Source organism: Pseudorca crassidens, chromosome 8, assembly GCF_039906515.1.
Source record: "Pseudorca crassidens isolate mPseCra1 chromosome 8, mPseCra1.hap1, whole genome shotgun sequence".
In the NCBI taxonomy this organism is placed as follows: domain Eukaryota; kingdom Metazoa; phylum Chordata; class Mammalia; order Artiodactyla; family Delphinidae; genus Pseudorca; species Pseudorca crassidens.
In genome coordinates, this window is record NC_090303.1 from 84459442 (window position 1) to 84476177 (window position 16736).

Consider the following 16736-nt stretch of genomic DNA (forward strand, 5'->3'; position numbering starts at 1 on the left):
TTTCTCTAGTTGCAGTGAGCGGGGGCTACTCTTCATGGCGATGCAAGGGCTTCTCACTGCTGTGGCCTCTCCCGTTGCGGAGCACGGGCTCTAGGACCGTGGGCTTCAGTAGTTGTGGTGCGTGGGCTCAGTAGTTGTGGCTCGTGGGCTCCAGAGTGCAGGCTCAGCGGCTGTGGCATGTGAGCTCAGTTGCTCCACGGCATGTGGGATCTTCCCGGACCAGGGCTCGAACCTGTGTCCCCTGCATTGGCAGGCAGATTCCCAACCACTGCGCCAACAGGGAAGCAATCTAAATATCTTTATCTTTTGCCATATTCACAGGTTTCAGGGATGAGGACATGGACATACCTTTTGGAGGGCCACCATTCAACCCACTAAAACTCATCAGACACTAACAAATAGCAATATTGATTCATTTACTCTTATCAGTATTAGAGGTTTAAGGCAAGACCCAGGGAAGTTATTTTTATCCAGAAAATACTTGCAGCTATTGATGTAGTCAAAGGAGATTCAAGTAAAGAAAGAGTTTTAGGCTTGGGTAGAGGATATGACATGAGGGAACATGTGTAAAACTGAAGAATACATTTATGTATTGGTATTTTTGTTAAGATACATGCAAAAAATTCAAATGATTTTCAAAGTACACAAAGAAAAATGTAATCTCCCAACCCAGATCTCTTGTCTCATTCCCCAGAAGTAATCACTGCCAATATTTTTTTCTACTTTTTATTCCTTCAGAAAATCCCCATGATAATACCCATCTCCTCTTCATCGACATTTTTTTTTACAATTAGAAGCACCATGTACTGTTCTATTCTTGCTCTTATCATTTATCCTGGAGATCTATTTTTCTATATCAATGTTCTCTTCTATGACTATAAATTTAATATATCAAATAATTAAATCAGATAATTCTTCCCTAACACTGCTTTCAGACATATTCTAGCTAGGAAGAAATGTTATACGAAAGGGTATAGATGGGAAGAATAGGGTGTGTGTGTGTGCGTCTGCATGTGTGTATGTTGTGGTGGTGGATGAGGTGAAGGGAGATTCACTCAGTTCTCATAGCAATAGGCCAAAGCAATCTGAAATGTAATTTCCTACAAGCAGTTTTTCTGGCCATTCAGACACCCCCAGATCCTGTAAATGGAATGAGATTGGGCCTGAGTGGGCTATGGGGAGATGTTCAGCCTATTTGCTCCTTCAGTAATTAGCCAGATTTAAATTTCAAAAAGGAAGAATTTAAAATTTTTACTTTTATAGAAAAGAAAATAAAGTCTTTCAAAGGAACTGCAAGAGTACAAAAGTCATCCCACCTCTGCTCAAACACCTTTGGTGACTGTGACTTTCTTACTAAATAAGATAGCGCCATCTGTCCCCTTGCCTCCAAATGGAAACATTACTTTGAACATTCTGTAACTTTTTGTTCAAATGCTTAATGGAGCTGTCAGGACAAAGATTCTCCATGTGGATGCCTGTGAAAATATGTCTTTGCTGGAAGATGTGAGATGTTTTACCCAGAAAGGCCGTGCAGCATAAGGGCTCAGATTGACAGTGCTGGACCCAACTTGGTGAGTTATTATACCCAGGCTCTGCCTCCATTAGCTGTGTGATAACTGACTAGTTATTTCATCTCTCTATATCTCAGATTCCCCATCCATAAATGGGGATAATAACACTACCTACTTTCTAGAGTTGTAAGGATTAAATGTGTCAATATAATAGTGCTTAGAATAATGCTTGTTAAACATGAGTGTTCAAAAATTGCTGGTTATTTCCACCTCATTCCCCTCCCTATTAAAGAATCCCCCAGCAAGAATAATAAATAGCATTTAAATTCTCTAGCTCAGGGATCAGCAAACTATAGCCCATGGGCCAAAACTGGCCCACCAACATTTTTATACAGCCTGTGAGCTAAGAATGGTTTTTTATCACATTCTTAAATGGTTGAGGGGAAAAATCCATAGACAAAAAATACTTTATGACACATGAAAATTCTATGAAATTCAAATTTTAGTTTCCATAATAGTTTTATTGCAATACAGCCACACTCATTTGTTTACATGTTGTCTATAAAATGCTTTCATTCTACATCAGCAGAGTTGAGTAGTTAGAAAAAAGAGGACATGAGAACTGAAAAGCCTAAAATATTTACTGAGTTTGCCAACCCCTGCTCTAGATAGTTTCCTGAGTCTGCCCCGCCTGGTCTTACTGTACCCCAAGGTTCTCACTGCTGGGACCCTAGTAACTGACCAGAGATTATCTACAAAGAACATTATATTTTTTCTGTAACCTCCTCTTCAAAATGAGGGCTATACTGGGTGAAGTGAACAGTGCTATACTGTTGAACTTAATGAGATAAAAAGAAAAAGAGAAGGAAGGGAAGGAGGAAGGGAGGGAGGAAGAGCGACCACCAGAGTAGAGAGGAATAAATAGGAATTTTTAAATGTAACTTCTAACAAAGATAGTGATAGAATATTCTAAGTTTGAATATTCTAAGAATGTGCACTTTAATTCTGGTAATTTATTTTTAAAGAACAGCACAGTTAATGTTACTATTTATAAAGAAGACATAAGGATGTGTACTCATAAACATAAAATTAACTAGTACTTTTCCAATGTGAGTTTGAATAGTTATCTAAATTTAACATCATCTTCCAATTTATACAGGAAGATTTTTTCGGTTCTTGTAGAATAAACGGATCTTAAGTGCTAAACATAAAGAGATTCTTAAGTGGACTGGTGTTTAAGAAAAATGCTTATGTTGTCAATGACATTTTCCTTTGATTCTAACAGTAACCTGCGTTCTTTGTTATAAGGAAGTCAGCCTTTCAGCCCCACCCCCCAGCAGCCCTCCTCACCTCCCTTCAGGTCAATGCTAGGGCTTTCTCCAGTGCAAAGGCTGAAGACCCATTTGGTCAATGGAAGATGGTGCTGCCATTGAAGTTGTACCAATTGTCTCTAGACCGTTCATTTTATGTTTCACCTGTCCACTGACAAATCGTGCTTTCTTGTGCTTTCTGTCTTTTTTTTCAGACCTCCAATCTGGAACTCAGGAAAAGCAGGACTAGAACAGATTTGGGAGTGAGCCCGATAGGGGTTAACCTGAGAGAGTTGTGATGACCCAAAGAAGTGTACACAGGGAGTGTGAGCCACCCCTACCCAGGGAGTAAGGCTAAGGCGCCAGCAGAGGAGAAAGCACAGGCAGAAGGCAGGAGAATTTGCCATATCAAGGGCCTATGTATTCAAAAAAACTACCAGACAAAAGTCATTGGAACTTGGGTTTGCTTTGTTGATGATTAGAGAAAGCAAATGCATGAGAACCTGGTACATAAATACTCCCCTTTGGAAGTGAGGTCATCAATCAAAAGAAGGAAAACAAAAAAACACCTTACCCTTGGTTGCAGAGCCTTTCAGGACCCCATCCCTGCTTCTGGGTCCAGTCTCCTCCTCCTGCCCTGGGCCTGCAATGTCCTGTCCCCTGACCTTGGCATAGCTGACTCCTCCTTATCACCCAAATCTCAGTTAAACCTCAGAGAGACCTTCCCCATTCACCAGTTTAAAAGAGTAGTCAGCTATCATCGTATCAATTTAATACACCCAATGTAATACATCCTGTTGCACCTATCATCTTTAATGTCTGCCACGTCCCCCATTTGACATCCCCACCAAAAAAAAACTTTTCTGTGTTCGGGGCTGAATTCCCAGGGCCCAAAACTGAGTGTCAGGCACATGATAGATGCCTAATAACTTGAATAAAAAGAAATGAGTCATTAAAATGAATGAGGGTCCAGCTCCTAAACTGTATATTCTCCTGCGGGGAGGAGGATGTCAGGATGAACTCAAGGTTGGAAGCATAACTGAATCTACTGTATCCTTGCGTAATCCCACGACGGGTATGAGAACTTTTTTCAGGCGCCTTTAAAAAATATTTTGTAGGGTTCCCCTGGTGGCGCAGTGGTTGAGAGGATATCCCCTGCCGAAGCAGGAGATACGGGTTCGTGCCCTGGGCCGGGAAGATCCCAGTATGCGGCGGAGCGGCTGGGCCCGTGAGCCATGGCCACTGAGCCTGCGCGTTTGGAGCCTGTGTTCCGCAACGGGAGACGCCACAACAGTGAGAGGCCCGCGTACCGCAAAACAAAACAAAACAAAACATTTTGTAATGTTTGTATTATTACAGGCTCTTTTACAAACATTTCCCCATGTTATTTTCATTTCAATCCTCAAAGGCTTTATCTCATTTTCCAAAAACGGTCATGGAGTCTTCGATAACTTCTCCAACGTCAGCCAGTGAGTGACCTAGCTCTCACGCACAGCCGAGTCCGCCCACTCCAAGGTCAGTACGGTACACGCGTAGCATCGCCCGCCCGGCCGCCTTTGGCCGGGAGCTCGCCTGCGCCCTCCTCGGTCGCCCAAAGCCAGCCTCCCCCGCGCGGAGCCCGGGTTCCGGGCGTTCGCAACCTTAGCCGCAGTCGTGCGAGGTGAAATGGCCCAGCCAGGGCGGCGCGGCCAGCAGGGGACGGCGGCCGCTCTCACAAAGGCGATTGCTGGCGGGCTGGGCGGGCCGGGCTCAGTCCAACGGCTGGGCGCCAGGCCCCGGTGTCCTGGCAACAGGTAAACACTGAGCGGCCCCGCCCCCCGCGGCGCGCGCCGCGCGGCGTGTTGCTCACCGCCCGCCGGGACCCGCGAGCCCGGCGCCTCAGCCCGCGAGGCGCGCTCGTCAGAGGCGCGCTCGTCAGAGACGCGCAGCCCGCAACTCGTTGCGGTGGGTGTCCCAGCGTGTAGTGGCGGCGGCCGAGTGGCTGACTGCCGCCTCACCCCGCTGGGCTCCCCTGAGCGCCTCGGCCTCCTGGCGCCGCGCCGCGGGAGCGGGCTCCTGAGAAGCGTGGCGAGGTCCCGGGTCTGCGGCCGTTCGGGGGCGAGAGCGGAGGTGGCAGTCCCGTGAGCCGCAGGAATGGGCGCGGGGGCGCCGACCCCAAGCGACGCGGAGAACTGGGGTCTCTTTCAGGATTAGGAATCTATGCCACACTCACCTGCTCAACTGAGAAAGCATTACCATGGTAATACACGTCTTATTTAAGTGTAAGAGGTTCCCAGGCTCTTGTTAAATTAGTTTAATACCGTTTGCCTCGTAGAGGCACGCTTTACTAAGATTTGCCCGCGCCACGAGATTGGTGCCTTTATCTCCTCGCGTTGGTGGTGGTGTCCAGTCCAGTGATCTGAACGCTTTGGGTCAAGATGAGGTGGGAGAGGGGTTTGCTAGGTGGTCTGCGCCCACCCAAAGGGATGGCAACCGCAGAATCAGGCTGAGCCCTTTGTGTGTGTGTGTGTGTGTGTGTGTGTGTGTGTGTGTGTGTGTGTGTGTGTGTGTGAGAGAGAGAGAGAGAGAGAGAGAGACAGAGAGAGAAAGTTGGTTGGTTGGTTGGTTGCAGTCCCTTGGTTTTGTTGAGCAATTTTCACACCCAGAAAATAAATGCCCAGGGCGCCAGTATGTGCCAACGGCGACTTGCCAGGCATCTAGCTTCTGCTGCCCCCGCTAGGGTCCCAGGTGGGATTCCTCTCGGTGGATTACGGAATTAGAAAATAACCCTTGGTGGGACTCAGAGTGCCCGCTGTAGAGAGTGATTCTTCCTTCCAACCTCAGTTTGAGGAAAGGCTTTGGAAGGAGACCTTTTGTGCAGGGAGTTCTTGGGTTTCTGCCCAGGAAATCTTGCAACATCCTTACTTCCATCTGAACCCCAAGTTCGTTGGCTGACAGAGCTACATCTTAAACCAAACCCCACTAACGCCAAACCTTCATTTCCAACTTCCTGCTGGATCTCTCCATCAGAGAGCCTTTTCAAACTGTGTTCAAAATCCAGCTCTTTTAACCACTACCATCTCTTCATTTCCCAATGGCACGTTCATCCTCCTGGCCGCAAACTCGAAAGCATTCCTGTTCCCGAGTCCTCATCCAGTCTCTTGTGACCTGCCTGCCACTGTTGGTCAGGCCCTCCTTACTACCACCTGCCTGGTTCTGGCAGTAGCCCCCTATCACTGTTCAGGGGCTGTCCATCTCCCCTGTTCTTCCCTGCCAGTTTGATCAACCCATAATGGCTGTGACCAGGTCCTCAGGGACTTCCACTGTCTGCTGAACTAGGCACTGCTCTGCTTGAGCTTGGCGCTGGGAGCCCTTGGTAAGGGGGCCTCAACCACTTGAGCTTTATCTACCATATTCTCTGCTTTAAAAAACAAAAACAAAACCACATCCCACATAGACCTACATTCTTCTGGAAGTCTTCTGCAGCTTCCCCACCTCGAATGATCAATCTACTTAAAGACGGACCCACCTCTGAAGTACCTCCTGCTCCCCTGTTGCTTCCTAAGCATCCGTAGCCTCCTGCACCTCACTTACTGTGCTTTGCCTGTTTCTTGGAAAGTCTTAATCCTCACCCCCATTAGACTGTAGTATAGAAATGTGTTTGGTAAACCTGTGTTTCTTCCCAGTGTGTTGCATGTAAAAGCACTAAATAAATAGCTCTTGATTTAAATTGAGAGCTATTCCCTGGTTACTTCACATGGTTGACACTGCCATTTTCTTTCAGAGGCCAGGAAACTGAAGCAGAATGGTTTAATAAGTAAAGCCATTTAAGCTGATGGCTTCTCACTGCTCCTTGGATAAAGGTCAAACCTTAGCTTGCGAGGCCTACAGGACACAGCTGTACGCTGCCTACTTTTCCAGCCTCAACTCCTCTCACTGCCCCCATGGTTGTTGCTTACAGGCCAGTCACATTGACCTTTTTTTTTTTTTTGGTCCTTTTGACTTGAAAGGTTGTTTGCTCTGCCTGGGAATTCCCTACCCCTCAGCCCACAGGCCATTCTTCAGGAATCCTTCTTCCTTCATGTCCCAGACGAGGGTCACTCCCTGCCCATCCCATGTCATCATAATGCCATGTACCCTGGGCTTCCTTCACAGCATAGTTGGTGACTAAATGTGTTTGTGATTTTCCCCCTCACTGGACTGTAAGTTTCTTGAGGGCGGGAGCCCAGATCTGCTTTTCTCTCCATCTAACATGAGACCTCATGCACAGGAAGTATTTGTTAAAAATTTGTTAAATGAATGAAGGAGGCATCTTAAAATCCAGAGAAGGAGAAATCTACATTTGCTTTCCCTGAGTTGCATTTTATTCACTCAGCATATTTTATTCATCCCTACAATATGCCAGACATTGTTCTAGGTCCTGAAAGTTCAATGAACTCATAGACAAAACCTCTGGTTAGGGAAACATACAATAAATACACAAACAAAAAAATATTATTAAATAGTGAATGCTTAGGGTAAGGAGATAGAAGGTGACACTGCTGGGAAGGGTTTTTTTGTTTTGTTTTAAATTTATTTTATTTATTTATTTTTGGCTGCGTTGGGTCTTTGTTGCTGCGCGTGGGCTTTCTCTAGTTGCGGTGAGCGGGGGCTACTCTTCGTTGCGGTGCGCGGGCTTCTCATTGCGGTGGCTTCTCTTGTTGCGGAGCACGGGCTCTAGGCGCACAGGCTTCAGTAGTTGTGGCGCACGGGCTTGGTTGCTCTGTGGCATGTGGGATCTTCCCAGACCAGGGCTTGAACCCGTGTCCCTGCATTGGCAGACGGATTCTTAACCACTGCGCCACCAGGGAAGCCCTGGGAGGGTTTTTAAGAGACCATCTGTACCTCCTCCCCCTTTGCCTGGGACAGTGCCAGTTAATGTTTGTTGAAGTGCCTTGTTTTGGGCAATAAATTCTATGGTCACCCTAATTATAGATAGAATAGAGGCATGATGTCTGGAAGGTTTTTCTGAAGAGGTGGTTTTTGAGCAGAGGCTAGCACAAAGGTAAGAAACAAATTATGCTCTCTGTGAAGATCTGCAGGAAGAGGAGGGATCAGGGAAGAGCTTGGCAAGTTTGGGAACTAGAAAGAAGGAATGGTCTTCATTAAGGAGTTTGGAGAGTTTTAAGTCAGGAGCTCTGTGTTCTGCGCCCAGGAATAGTCAAGAGCTATGGAGTTGTGTTCAACCAACCAACCAGCTCAGAAACTGAAAACTTTCACTCCCTTACAAAAATTTCCTAACAGACTTATTGAGGTATAATTGATGTACAATAGACTGTGCATATTTAAAATGTACAGTTTCAGCTTGGCATAGGCATACACTCATTAAGCCATCACCCACATTCAAGACTTATGATTTGCAGATATTTTCTCCCAATCTGTGGCTTTGTCTACCATTCTTCTAACTATATCTTTTGAAGAGCACAAGTTTTAATTTTGATGTTGAATTCAATTTGTTCTTTCACAGACATCAATTTGGATATCATACCCAGGAAATCTTTGCCTAACCCAAGGTCACAAAGGTTTTTTTCTATATTTTCTTCTATAAGTTTTATCGTTTTGGGTTTTATATTTAGGTCTATGAGCCATTTGAGTTAATTTTTGCATATGGTGCAAATATGGATCGAAGTTCATTTTTTTGCAAATGGTTATTCATTGTTCCAGCACCATTTATTGAAAAGATTATCCTTGTTCTGCTGAATTGCTTTGGCGCTTCTGTTGAAAATCAGTTGAATCAATTGTTTGTGTATGTGTTGATCTATTTCTGGACACTTTATTCTATTAATCTTAATACCAATACCATACTGTCTGCATCCTGAAGCTTTATAATAACTCTAGAAATAAGGTAGTATTAGTCCTTCAAATTTGTTCTTTTTCAGAGTTCTTTGCATTTCCATATGAATTTTAGAATCATCTACAAAAAGAAGAGAACTTTGAATAAAAATGTCAAACTTTGGTGTGGATCTTAGTTCTCAAACCGTTTTAGAGATTAAAACACACACATTATTGGGGGCAGTTATTCCAGGTCAAGCGTGTTTGACATGCAAAAAAGTATAAAATCAGAAAGGAAGCCAAGACTCAAAATCTTTAAGAGCTTATGGCAGTGCACATCCCACACCCCAAGGTGATGCTTTATCAGGAGATGCAGTTATCATATGGGACTCCATATTGTTTCTCTTCATTTGGATTTCCTCACAGAAGCTGGGCCACTGTGTTGCAAGATATATCTCATCTTCATTTCTGGGTTTTGAATCTAGGAGTGTCCTCCATTTCATTTCACAAAATGTATTTTAGTGTTTTTAACACATTGGCTATGTTTCTCTTTGTTTAACTTGGGACATTTTTTAAGTGAGATGCTATGAACAGGACATCTATTTTACACAAACATTTAGCCCTTGCAGGCATTCTTGATAACTTATACACTCTTCCTCTCCCTTGCCTAGAAGAGACACTTTTTCAATAATGCATTCCCATCATTTATTTTCTGTATGGGTGGGTCATAGGACATAGAGAATTCCATTCAGCTTTGTGCAGCTCTAGCAAAACCTTGGAGATAGTTTATTCCCCGGTTAGGATGGTAGCCATTCCTTTGCCAGGAGGGCATTAACCTGGCAGTGTGCTTGTGGCCAGAGCACAACCCCTGAGCCTGGTGGATGCTGGTTTGCACTGGGACCTTGCAGAGCCTCTGCATTTCCATTTTTAAGATGGAAATGATACCTCCCTCCCTTGAAACACAGCTCTGAGGATTAGCAGTGATAAAGGTGATGGCAACATCCTTCACTGAGTGCTTTCTTTGTGTCAGACACGGGGTAAGTGCCTTATGTTCGTGCCTCACTTAATCCTCGTGACTGTTTAATGAGGTAGAGACTATGGCTTAACAAATGCCAAAAGATGTATTTGATCCTAATTATCTGTTTTAATTTAATTTTTATTAGGAAAATTTCCAAACATGCACAAAAATAGAATACTAAAATGAATCCCTATATAGCCATATCTCAGATTCAGAAATTATAAGCATTTTGCCACATTTGCTTCATCTATACTTTATTTGGGGGGGAGGGGGATGAGGAAGGTGCAGTATTTTAAAGCAAATCTCAGGCCTTCTTTCATTTCATGCCTACAGATTTTAGTGTGCATCTCTGAAATGTGGGAACATTTTCTTCCATGACCCAATGCCATTGTCAGACCTAATAGAATTAACAATTACTCGATATTGTCAAATGTCCTCAATTGCCTAAAAAAATGTCTTTTCATTGCTTGTTTGTTCTAATCAAAATGCAGTGTCCACACATTAGTTGCATTAGGTTGGGTCTTTTTTTTTTTAGTGTTCTTGGCGGCAGGGGGTGGTTAGTTTTTGTTTTGTTTTGTTTTTGAAAGAAAGGAAACAGGAGAATGCTGCTTCTCTGCTAAAAGAGTGTCTTCTCTGGGGAGGTGTGTGAGAGTTGGGGAGCCATGATCCATGAGAATTACCCTTGGCACCAGCCTTCCCTTCCCCATACACTCATTCCCCTCGGAGCTCTCTGTCCCTTCGCCTTCTCTCCTCGCCCTGGGTCACCTCGTTATAGTTCACCCTCTCGTTGAATGACACAGCCCACAATATCTAGGTGTTGAGTCGTACCTCAGTTTCTCCGCCTTGCTCTCCCAGTCTCTGGGCGCTTGAATCAGGTTGGATCTCTTTTAAACTGGGGGTCTTAAAAGGCATTTGTTGAATCAGACTGCATATGACTTCTCTTCCCACTTCAAGTTTTTGTTGTTGTCACAGTTTTTTTCCTTTTAGAAATTTTTTTTCTTAAGTTCGGTAGGAAATGTTGAAAATTATATAATGTCAATGTTATAAAAGCTAATTTTCGCCCCGTATATATACCTGTCTTTGAAAGCCAGGTAAAGGGAAAAGAAAAGGCCGAAGCCAGCCCCGTGGGAAAAAGCAGAAGAAACCGGAAGTGGACATCCTCAGCCCCGCCGCGATGCTGAACCTCTACTACATTGCCCACAACGTCGCTGGCTGCCTGCACCTGCGCGGCTTCCGCTGGCCAGGCGCTACCAAGTCAAAGAAGGGCAAAAACAAGACTTAAGCCAGACCGTTTCCCAGCTTCTCTCTACTACAGAGGACAGAACTTGCGGAAGAGAAATCAGGATAACACCACTGTTGCAAGCAAAACAGACTTTACTGAAGACAATTTGAGATGCAAGCTAAGTGTGCTTTTCAGTGGTAGTTAATGCTAAATGCATTTTACTTCCTCAGCTAAACCCGGGTATGGTGAGCCACTTTGGTTTTTTAGAAGAGGGGAAAAAAAAATCCAAGTAATTCCCACACGGTGATGGAATTGATAGGACTTTAAAAAATTATTATAAGTCTGGGTCAGAATTAAACCTCGCTCTCCAAAGGCAGTTCTAGCTTGCATGAGTTGTTTTCTTTTACCAAAGGGGGTCTGTTATTTAGAGAAGACATGGCAAAAAGCACAGAATTTGCTTATGTGTCCCTCTTTGGGGCACAGTTTCCTTTCGTCATCTTTTTCTGGAAAAATAATAAATATTTTGTTTCTATAATTTTCTTCTCAGAGGTCTGACTCTTGTCTGATTCGAATTAGCCACAGACAGTGGTAGAGACCAGGGTTGTCAGTCCTGCTCTGAACCTGCTAGTGTGCAGGAACAGCGGCTCAAATGAGCTGATAGCGTCAGTGGTTGGAGCACAGGGAGAAGGGGACCAGTCAGCACTGGTCCCTCTCTCCTTTCTCTTTCACCCGACTCTTCTTTGTCTTTTTCTACACACTTACATCTTCCCACCTTCTGCAGACTTTCTTTTAAACTTGGCTGACTCTGAGTTTTGGATTTGGTGCTAGAAATGTGCCTTGGGCATTCTTTTTATTTTTTTAATAAATTTATTTATTTTATTTTATTTATTTTTGGCTGCATTGGGTCTTCGTTGCTACGCGCGGGCTTTCTCTAGTTGCGGCGAGCGGGGGCTACTCTTCATTGCTGTGTGCGGGCTTCTCATTGTGGTGGCTTCTCTTGTTGTGGAGCATGGGCTTCAGGCGCACAGGCTTCAGTAGTTGTGGCACGCGGCCTCAGTAGTTGTGGCACACAGGCTTAGTTGCTCCGCGGCCTGTGGGATCCTCCCAGACCAGGGCTTGAACCTGTGTCCCCTGCATTGGCAGGCAGGTTCTTAACCACTGCGCCACCAGGGAAGCCTGCCTTGGGCATTCTGCTGATGATATTCTGGGATCTCCCCAGCCTGTGTGGAGACACTTAAAAGAGAAAACTGCAGTTGGTTCTGCTCAGCCCCAAATGTGAAACTTGGAAGGAAAGGCATTTTTAAGTGCAAGCACCATCTCTAAATCACATAGCCTCCCATCCCTGCCTCCTGCTCTGTCTTCCTGGCACATCTTGCCACCTCCCCTGGCGCTGACACCTGCGCTGTTGTCTCCATTCACAATTCTGAGCTTGAAGCTGATTCCTCTAGGCAGCACCAGTCCAGAGACGATCTAGTTTGTTTGAATTACTTATAACAATGTCACAGGCTGCCTTGTGAGGATCTCAAACGTTCATGAAGCTTGCTAAGGAAGTCTATAACCCAGGACTCAGGATTTTATAAATATCAGAGAAAAAAGGCAATCCCGTGAATCTTTGTGCCAGAGAAGTGAGGTGCTCAGAACCCACATGAGTTTGCTGGGGATGACACTTGTCTAGCTGTACCATCTGTGCGGAGTGAATGTGAGCCCTTGGCTGGTTGCCAGAGGAGCCCTGGCTCAGCTCAGGTGAAACTTGGTCCTCCTCTTAACCTGAAGGGATCTTTTCTGTTCTGTCTACAGACCTGGGAAACAGGGCCACCTTCCCACTCTGCTGAGATTGCTGGGCTGGATCTGAGCAGTTTCTGTTTGTGGACACACCAACTCTAGTCCAGTCCTTCTCAAACCTGGGTGTGCACCGTGGTCACATGAGGACTCCTGAAAGCGCAGATTGCTGGGCCCTACCCAGTAGGAAGAGCAGGGTTCAAGAATTTGTGTTTCCGGTAAACTCCCACGTTGCGCTGCTGCTGGACCAGACCCTTGGAGATACTGCTCTAGTTCATGCTGCCACACCAGATGCTGAAAGACTTGATGAATCTCTGAACGTGTAGGATGTCTAAGGCCCTCCTCTGCCTCACCTGGCTGGGTTCAGGAGCTCGTGTCTGAGCAGTTGTGTTTATGGGAACGTTGGGGAAGTGGCATGTGCATTGCTGCCTTCTGATCTTGTCCACAGCAGGATAACATCGCTGAGGGGAGGACAGACATGCCAGTCAGCAGACTTCTACAGGCTTAGGAGATCATCTGGAGGTGGCAATGCCTTCTTCTTTTGAGATGGTTAAATGATGAGCAGAAAGGACTGTAAGCATTGGAATAGAAGAAGTACTGACCTGATTGGATGGGGCGCTGCGCACTCGGGGTCTCCACCCAGGTTTTAGCAGAGTGGCTAAAGGCTATTTAGTATTGTCCTCATTGCAACGCTGGGGTTCTGAGAAGCTGTTAGGAAGTTTGAATTAAATAACTATGGTGGTGGTATAGCGAGTGTATATGACATGAACTATCACACGCAAGCCATATAAAAGTTGTGGCACATTTTACTTCGAGAGAAATTCAATTTTTTTGGTGAAATATTCCATTTAAAACTTTCTTCAACAAAATTATCTCATTTTAACAATTTATTGAGTAGCTCCTATGCTTGGCATTAGGAGGATAAGACAGGGTTCCTGCCCTTCAGGTGCTCCCAGCCTGGTGAAGGGGGCTGATGCCCAGGTTCCATTGTGACAGCAGCTACATTTCTATTTCAGCTTCGATAAAGCATCATACAGTTGATGAAGGTGATTAAGAGGAGGGTGGGACTGCCCTTCTAGGACACCTGGAGCGCCTCTGATGATAAAATAGGTCCTTGAACGCTGCTATTTTTATTTCGCCAAACTCAAATCGGCCAGGATTCTGATCCTTCCTGTGGATGAGGATTCAAAGGGGAGCGTGTGAAAGGAGCTGTGATGGGAAAGCCCACACACAGGCCACACGTGGTCTGTGGCGGAAGCATCCTTGCCGTGAGGAAGGCTCTGCTCAAGTGTAGGGGGAGGAGGCAGCGCCCCATGAACAGTGAATACAGGGACAAGCACAATGTCCCCAGAGCAGGAAGGAGGATTTGGCAATGCCTGTGGAGAGAGGACCAAGAGCCACGCAGCTTGCAGGAATCGTAGCTCCCCAGCCGGGGGTTGAACCTGGGCCCTCTGTACAGTCAAAGCCCAGAATCCTAATCTCTGGACTGCCAGGGAATTCCCGAGAGAGGGCATTTTTTAGAATGGCAGCGCCCCTTGCAAAATTGATGACAATTAAAAAGAAGGACAATAACAAGTGTAGGCGAGGATGTGGAGAAAATGTGACCCTTGTCCGTTTCTGATGGAAATGTAAAATGGTGCAGCTGCTGTAGAAAACAGGCAGTTCCTTAAAATGTTATAAGTAGAGTTACTATAAACCATATACCCAGCAATTCCACTCCTAGGTATATGCCTAAGAGAATTGAAAATATACATTCACACAAAAACTCGTATATAAACATTCATAGCCCCAAAGTAAAAACAACCCAAATGTCCATTAACAATGGCTAGACAAAATGTGGTCTGTCCATACAGTGGAATGTTACTTGGCCATTAAAAGGAATGACGGACTTCCGTGGTGGCACAGTGGTTAAGACTCCACGCTACCAATGCAGGGCGCCCGGGTATGATCCCCAGTCAGGGAACTAGATCCCACACACATGCCACAGCTAAGAGTTCGCATGGTACAACTAAGGAGCCTGCGTGCTGCGAGTAAGGAGCCAGGGAGCCGCAACTAAGACCCAGTGCAACCAAATAAATAAATATTTTAAAAAATAAAAGGAATGACATTCTGATACCTGCTTCAACATGGATGAACCTTGAAATCCTTGTGTTAAGTGAGATATGCCAGACACAAAAGGCCACATCTTGTGTAATTCTTTCCATGTGAACTGTCCTAAATAGGCAAATCCATAGAGTCAGAAAGTAGATAAATGATTGCTAGGGGGACAGGGAAATACGAAGTGACTGCTAATGGGTAGGGGTTCCTCTCTGGGGTGATGAAAGTGTTCTGGAATTGACAGTGGTGACAGTTGCACAACATTGTGAATATACTAAAAACCACTGAATTGTACACTTTAAAATAGTGAATTCTATCTCATTTTAACAAGTTGATGACAGTTAGCTAGCAAAGGTCCAAAAAGCCTGGGAGATAAGGAGGTGAGGGTGGGTACCAGTTGCCAGAACAGGTACCCAGGCCAGTGGCCTTTTCTGCATCCTCTTTTTATTCTTGGTTTCATCCTTCAACAACATATTTTCAGCAGCCCCGTCTGGCAGGCACTAGACTCGGGGCTAGAAGGGAGACCACAGCTCTAGTCCCAGCCACTTATCCAGCCTCATCCTTCACCTCCTCTTCCCCTTCATGGGGAATCAGAGGCTCTCAGGGCTGAATAGTTCCCTTCAACCTTCTGTCCACCCTCACATAGTCCTCGGGGAAGACTGCATGTTTGGACTTACTTCCACTAGGCTTCTGAATCCCTTCCCTTCCATTTTTGGGTGTAGAGTTTACTTAATTATCCCTTTAATAACGTACGCAGGGAACACTCTGGAAAAACAAACATCACAAAGAAGGTAATTAGATTCACCCCAATTAACCCATCTGGAGATAAGCTCTACCAGCATTTTGGCATATTTGGTATATTCTTGGGCTTTTTCTTACGTGGTGATATGAATATATCTCCATATGTGGGAGAGTGTGTATTTTTTTTTTTTTTTTTTTTTTTTTTTTTTGCGGTATGCGGGCCTCTCACTGTTGTGGCCTCTCCCATTGCGGAGCACAGGCTCCGGACGCGCAGGCCCAGCGGCCATGGCTCACGGGCCCAGCCGCTCCACAGCATGTGGGATCTTCCCAGACTGGGGCACGAACCCGTGTCCCCTGCATCGGCAGGCGGACTCTCAACCACTGCGCCACCAGGGAAGCCCGAGAGTGTGTATTTTTGTTTTAGGACAGGTCTTTCTCCTGTACTTTCATGCTCTCCCTCTCTGCCAGTTCCTTTCCCTCAGCCTAGAAAAGGAAGGGCTCCCCCACCTTAAAAAGCAGAGATGGGGGCTCACCATAGTCTGGAAATGGGGTTTGAAAGGAGATGCCTGTAACAGTAAGAATGACACAGTCATCAAATCATTTAATGAATGTTTATGGAGGACCTGCTATGTGCCAGGCCCTGGAGTGACAGCAGTCAGGCCAACAGACGTGTGATGGGGCTCAGCCTTGCGGTGGACGGGGGTGAATGGTCACTGGTTAGTGCTATGACAACGTGGACCAGCACTGTTTGACAGAATTCTCTGCAACGATGGGAATGTTCTATATTCGTTCTGTCCAACACTATGGCCACCCACACCTGTGGCTCTTGAGCATGGGAAATATGGCCAGTGCGGACTGAAGAGCTGGATATTTTATTTGATTTACTTGTAATTCATTTAAATTTAAATAGCCTCATGTAATCAGTGGCCATTGGGTTGGACAGCACAGAATTACATATGGAGGGATTTGACCTAGTGGAGGAGGGAGAGAGAGCAAGTAGATGTAACCAAGGAAGTGATGCTAGAGTTGAGACTGGAAGAGGTGGTGTCAGGGAGAGCTGGTGAAGCCCTATTGATCTTTTTTCTGGCTGTTGTTTTTTCTTAAAGAGGGTGCCACAAAACCTGGATCTGTCCTAGGAGGGCGTTCACTAGGACTAAATTAGGCAGGAGGCAGAGCCTCTGCAAAGGCGGGGGGGAGCATGACAGGTCACAGGAACTGAACAAGAGCACAGAGACCAGGGAGATGGGAGATGAGAACCTGCGGGTCCA

At 45.6% G+C, this 16736-nt stretch overlaps 1 protein-coding gene across 1 annotated transcript; it reads left to right on the forward strand.

The window, feature by feature from the left end:
• The first annotated feature begins 4729 nt into the window (after window positions 1–4729).
• SMKR1 (small lysine rich protein 1) lies at window positions 4730–14774 on the forward strand. Its single transcript, XM_067746983.1, has 2 exons — window positions 4730–5060; window positions 10717–14774. Exons 1-2 carry the CDS (start codon window positions 5058–5060, stop codon window positions 10909–10911), a joined length of 198 nt encoding a protein of 65 aa, XP_067603084.1. The 5' UTR covers window positions 4730–5057; the 3' UTR covers window positions 10912–14774.
• The last annotated feature ends 1962 nt before the right edge of the window (window positions 14775–16736 follow it).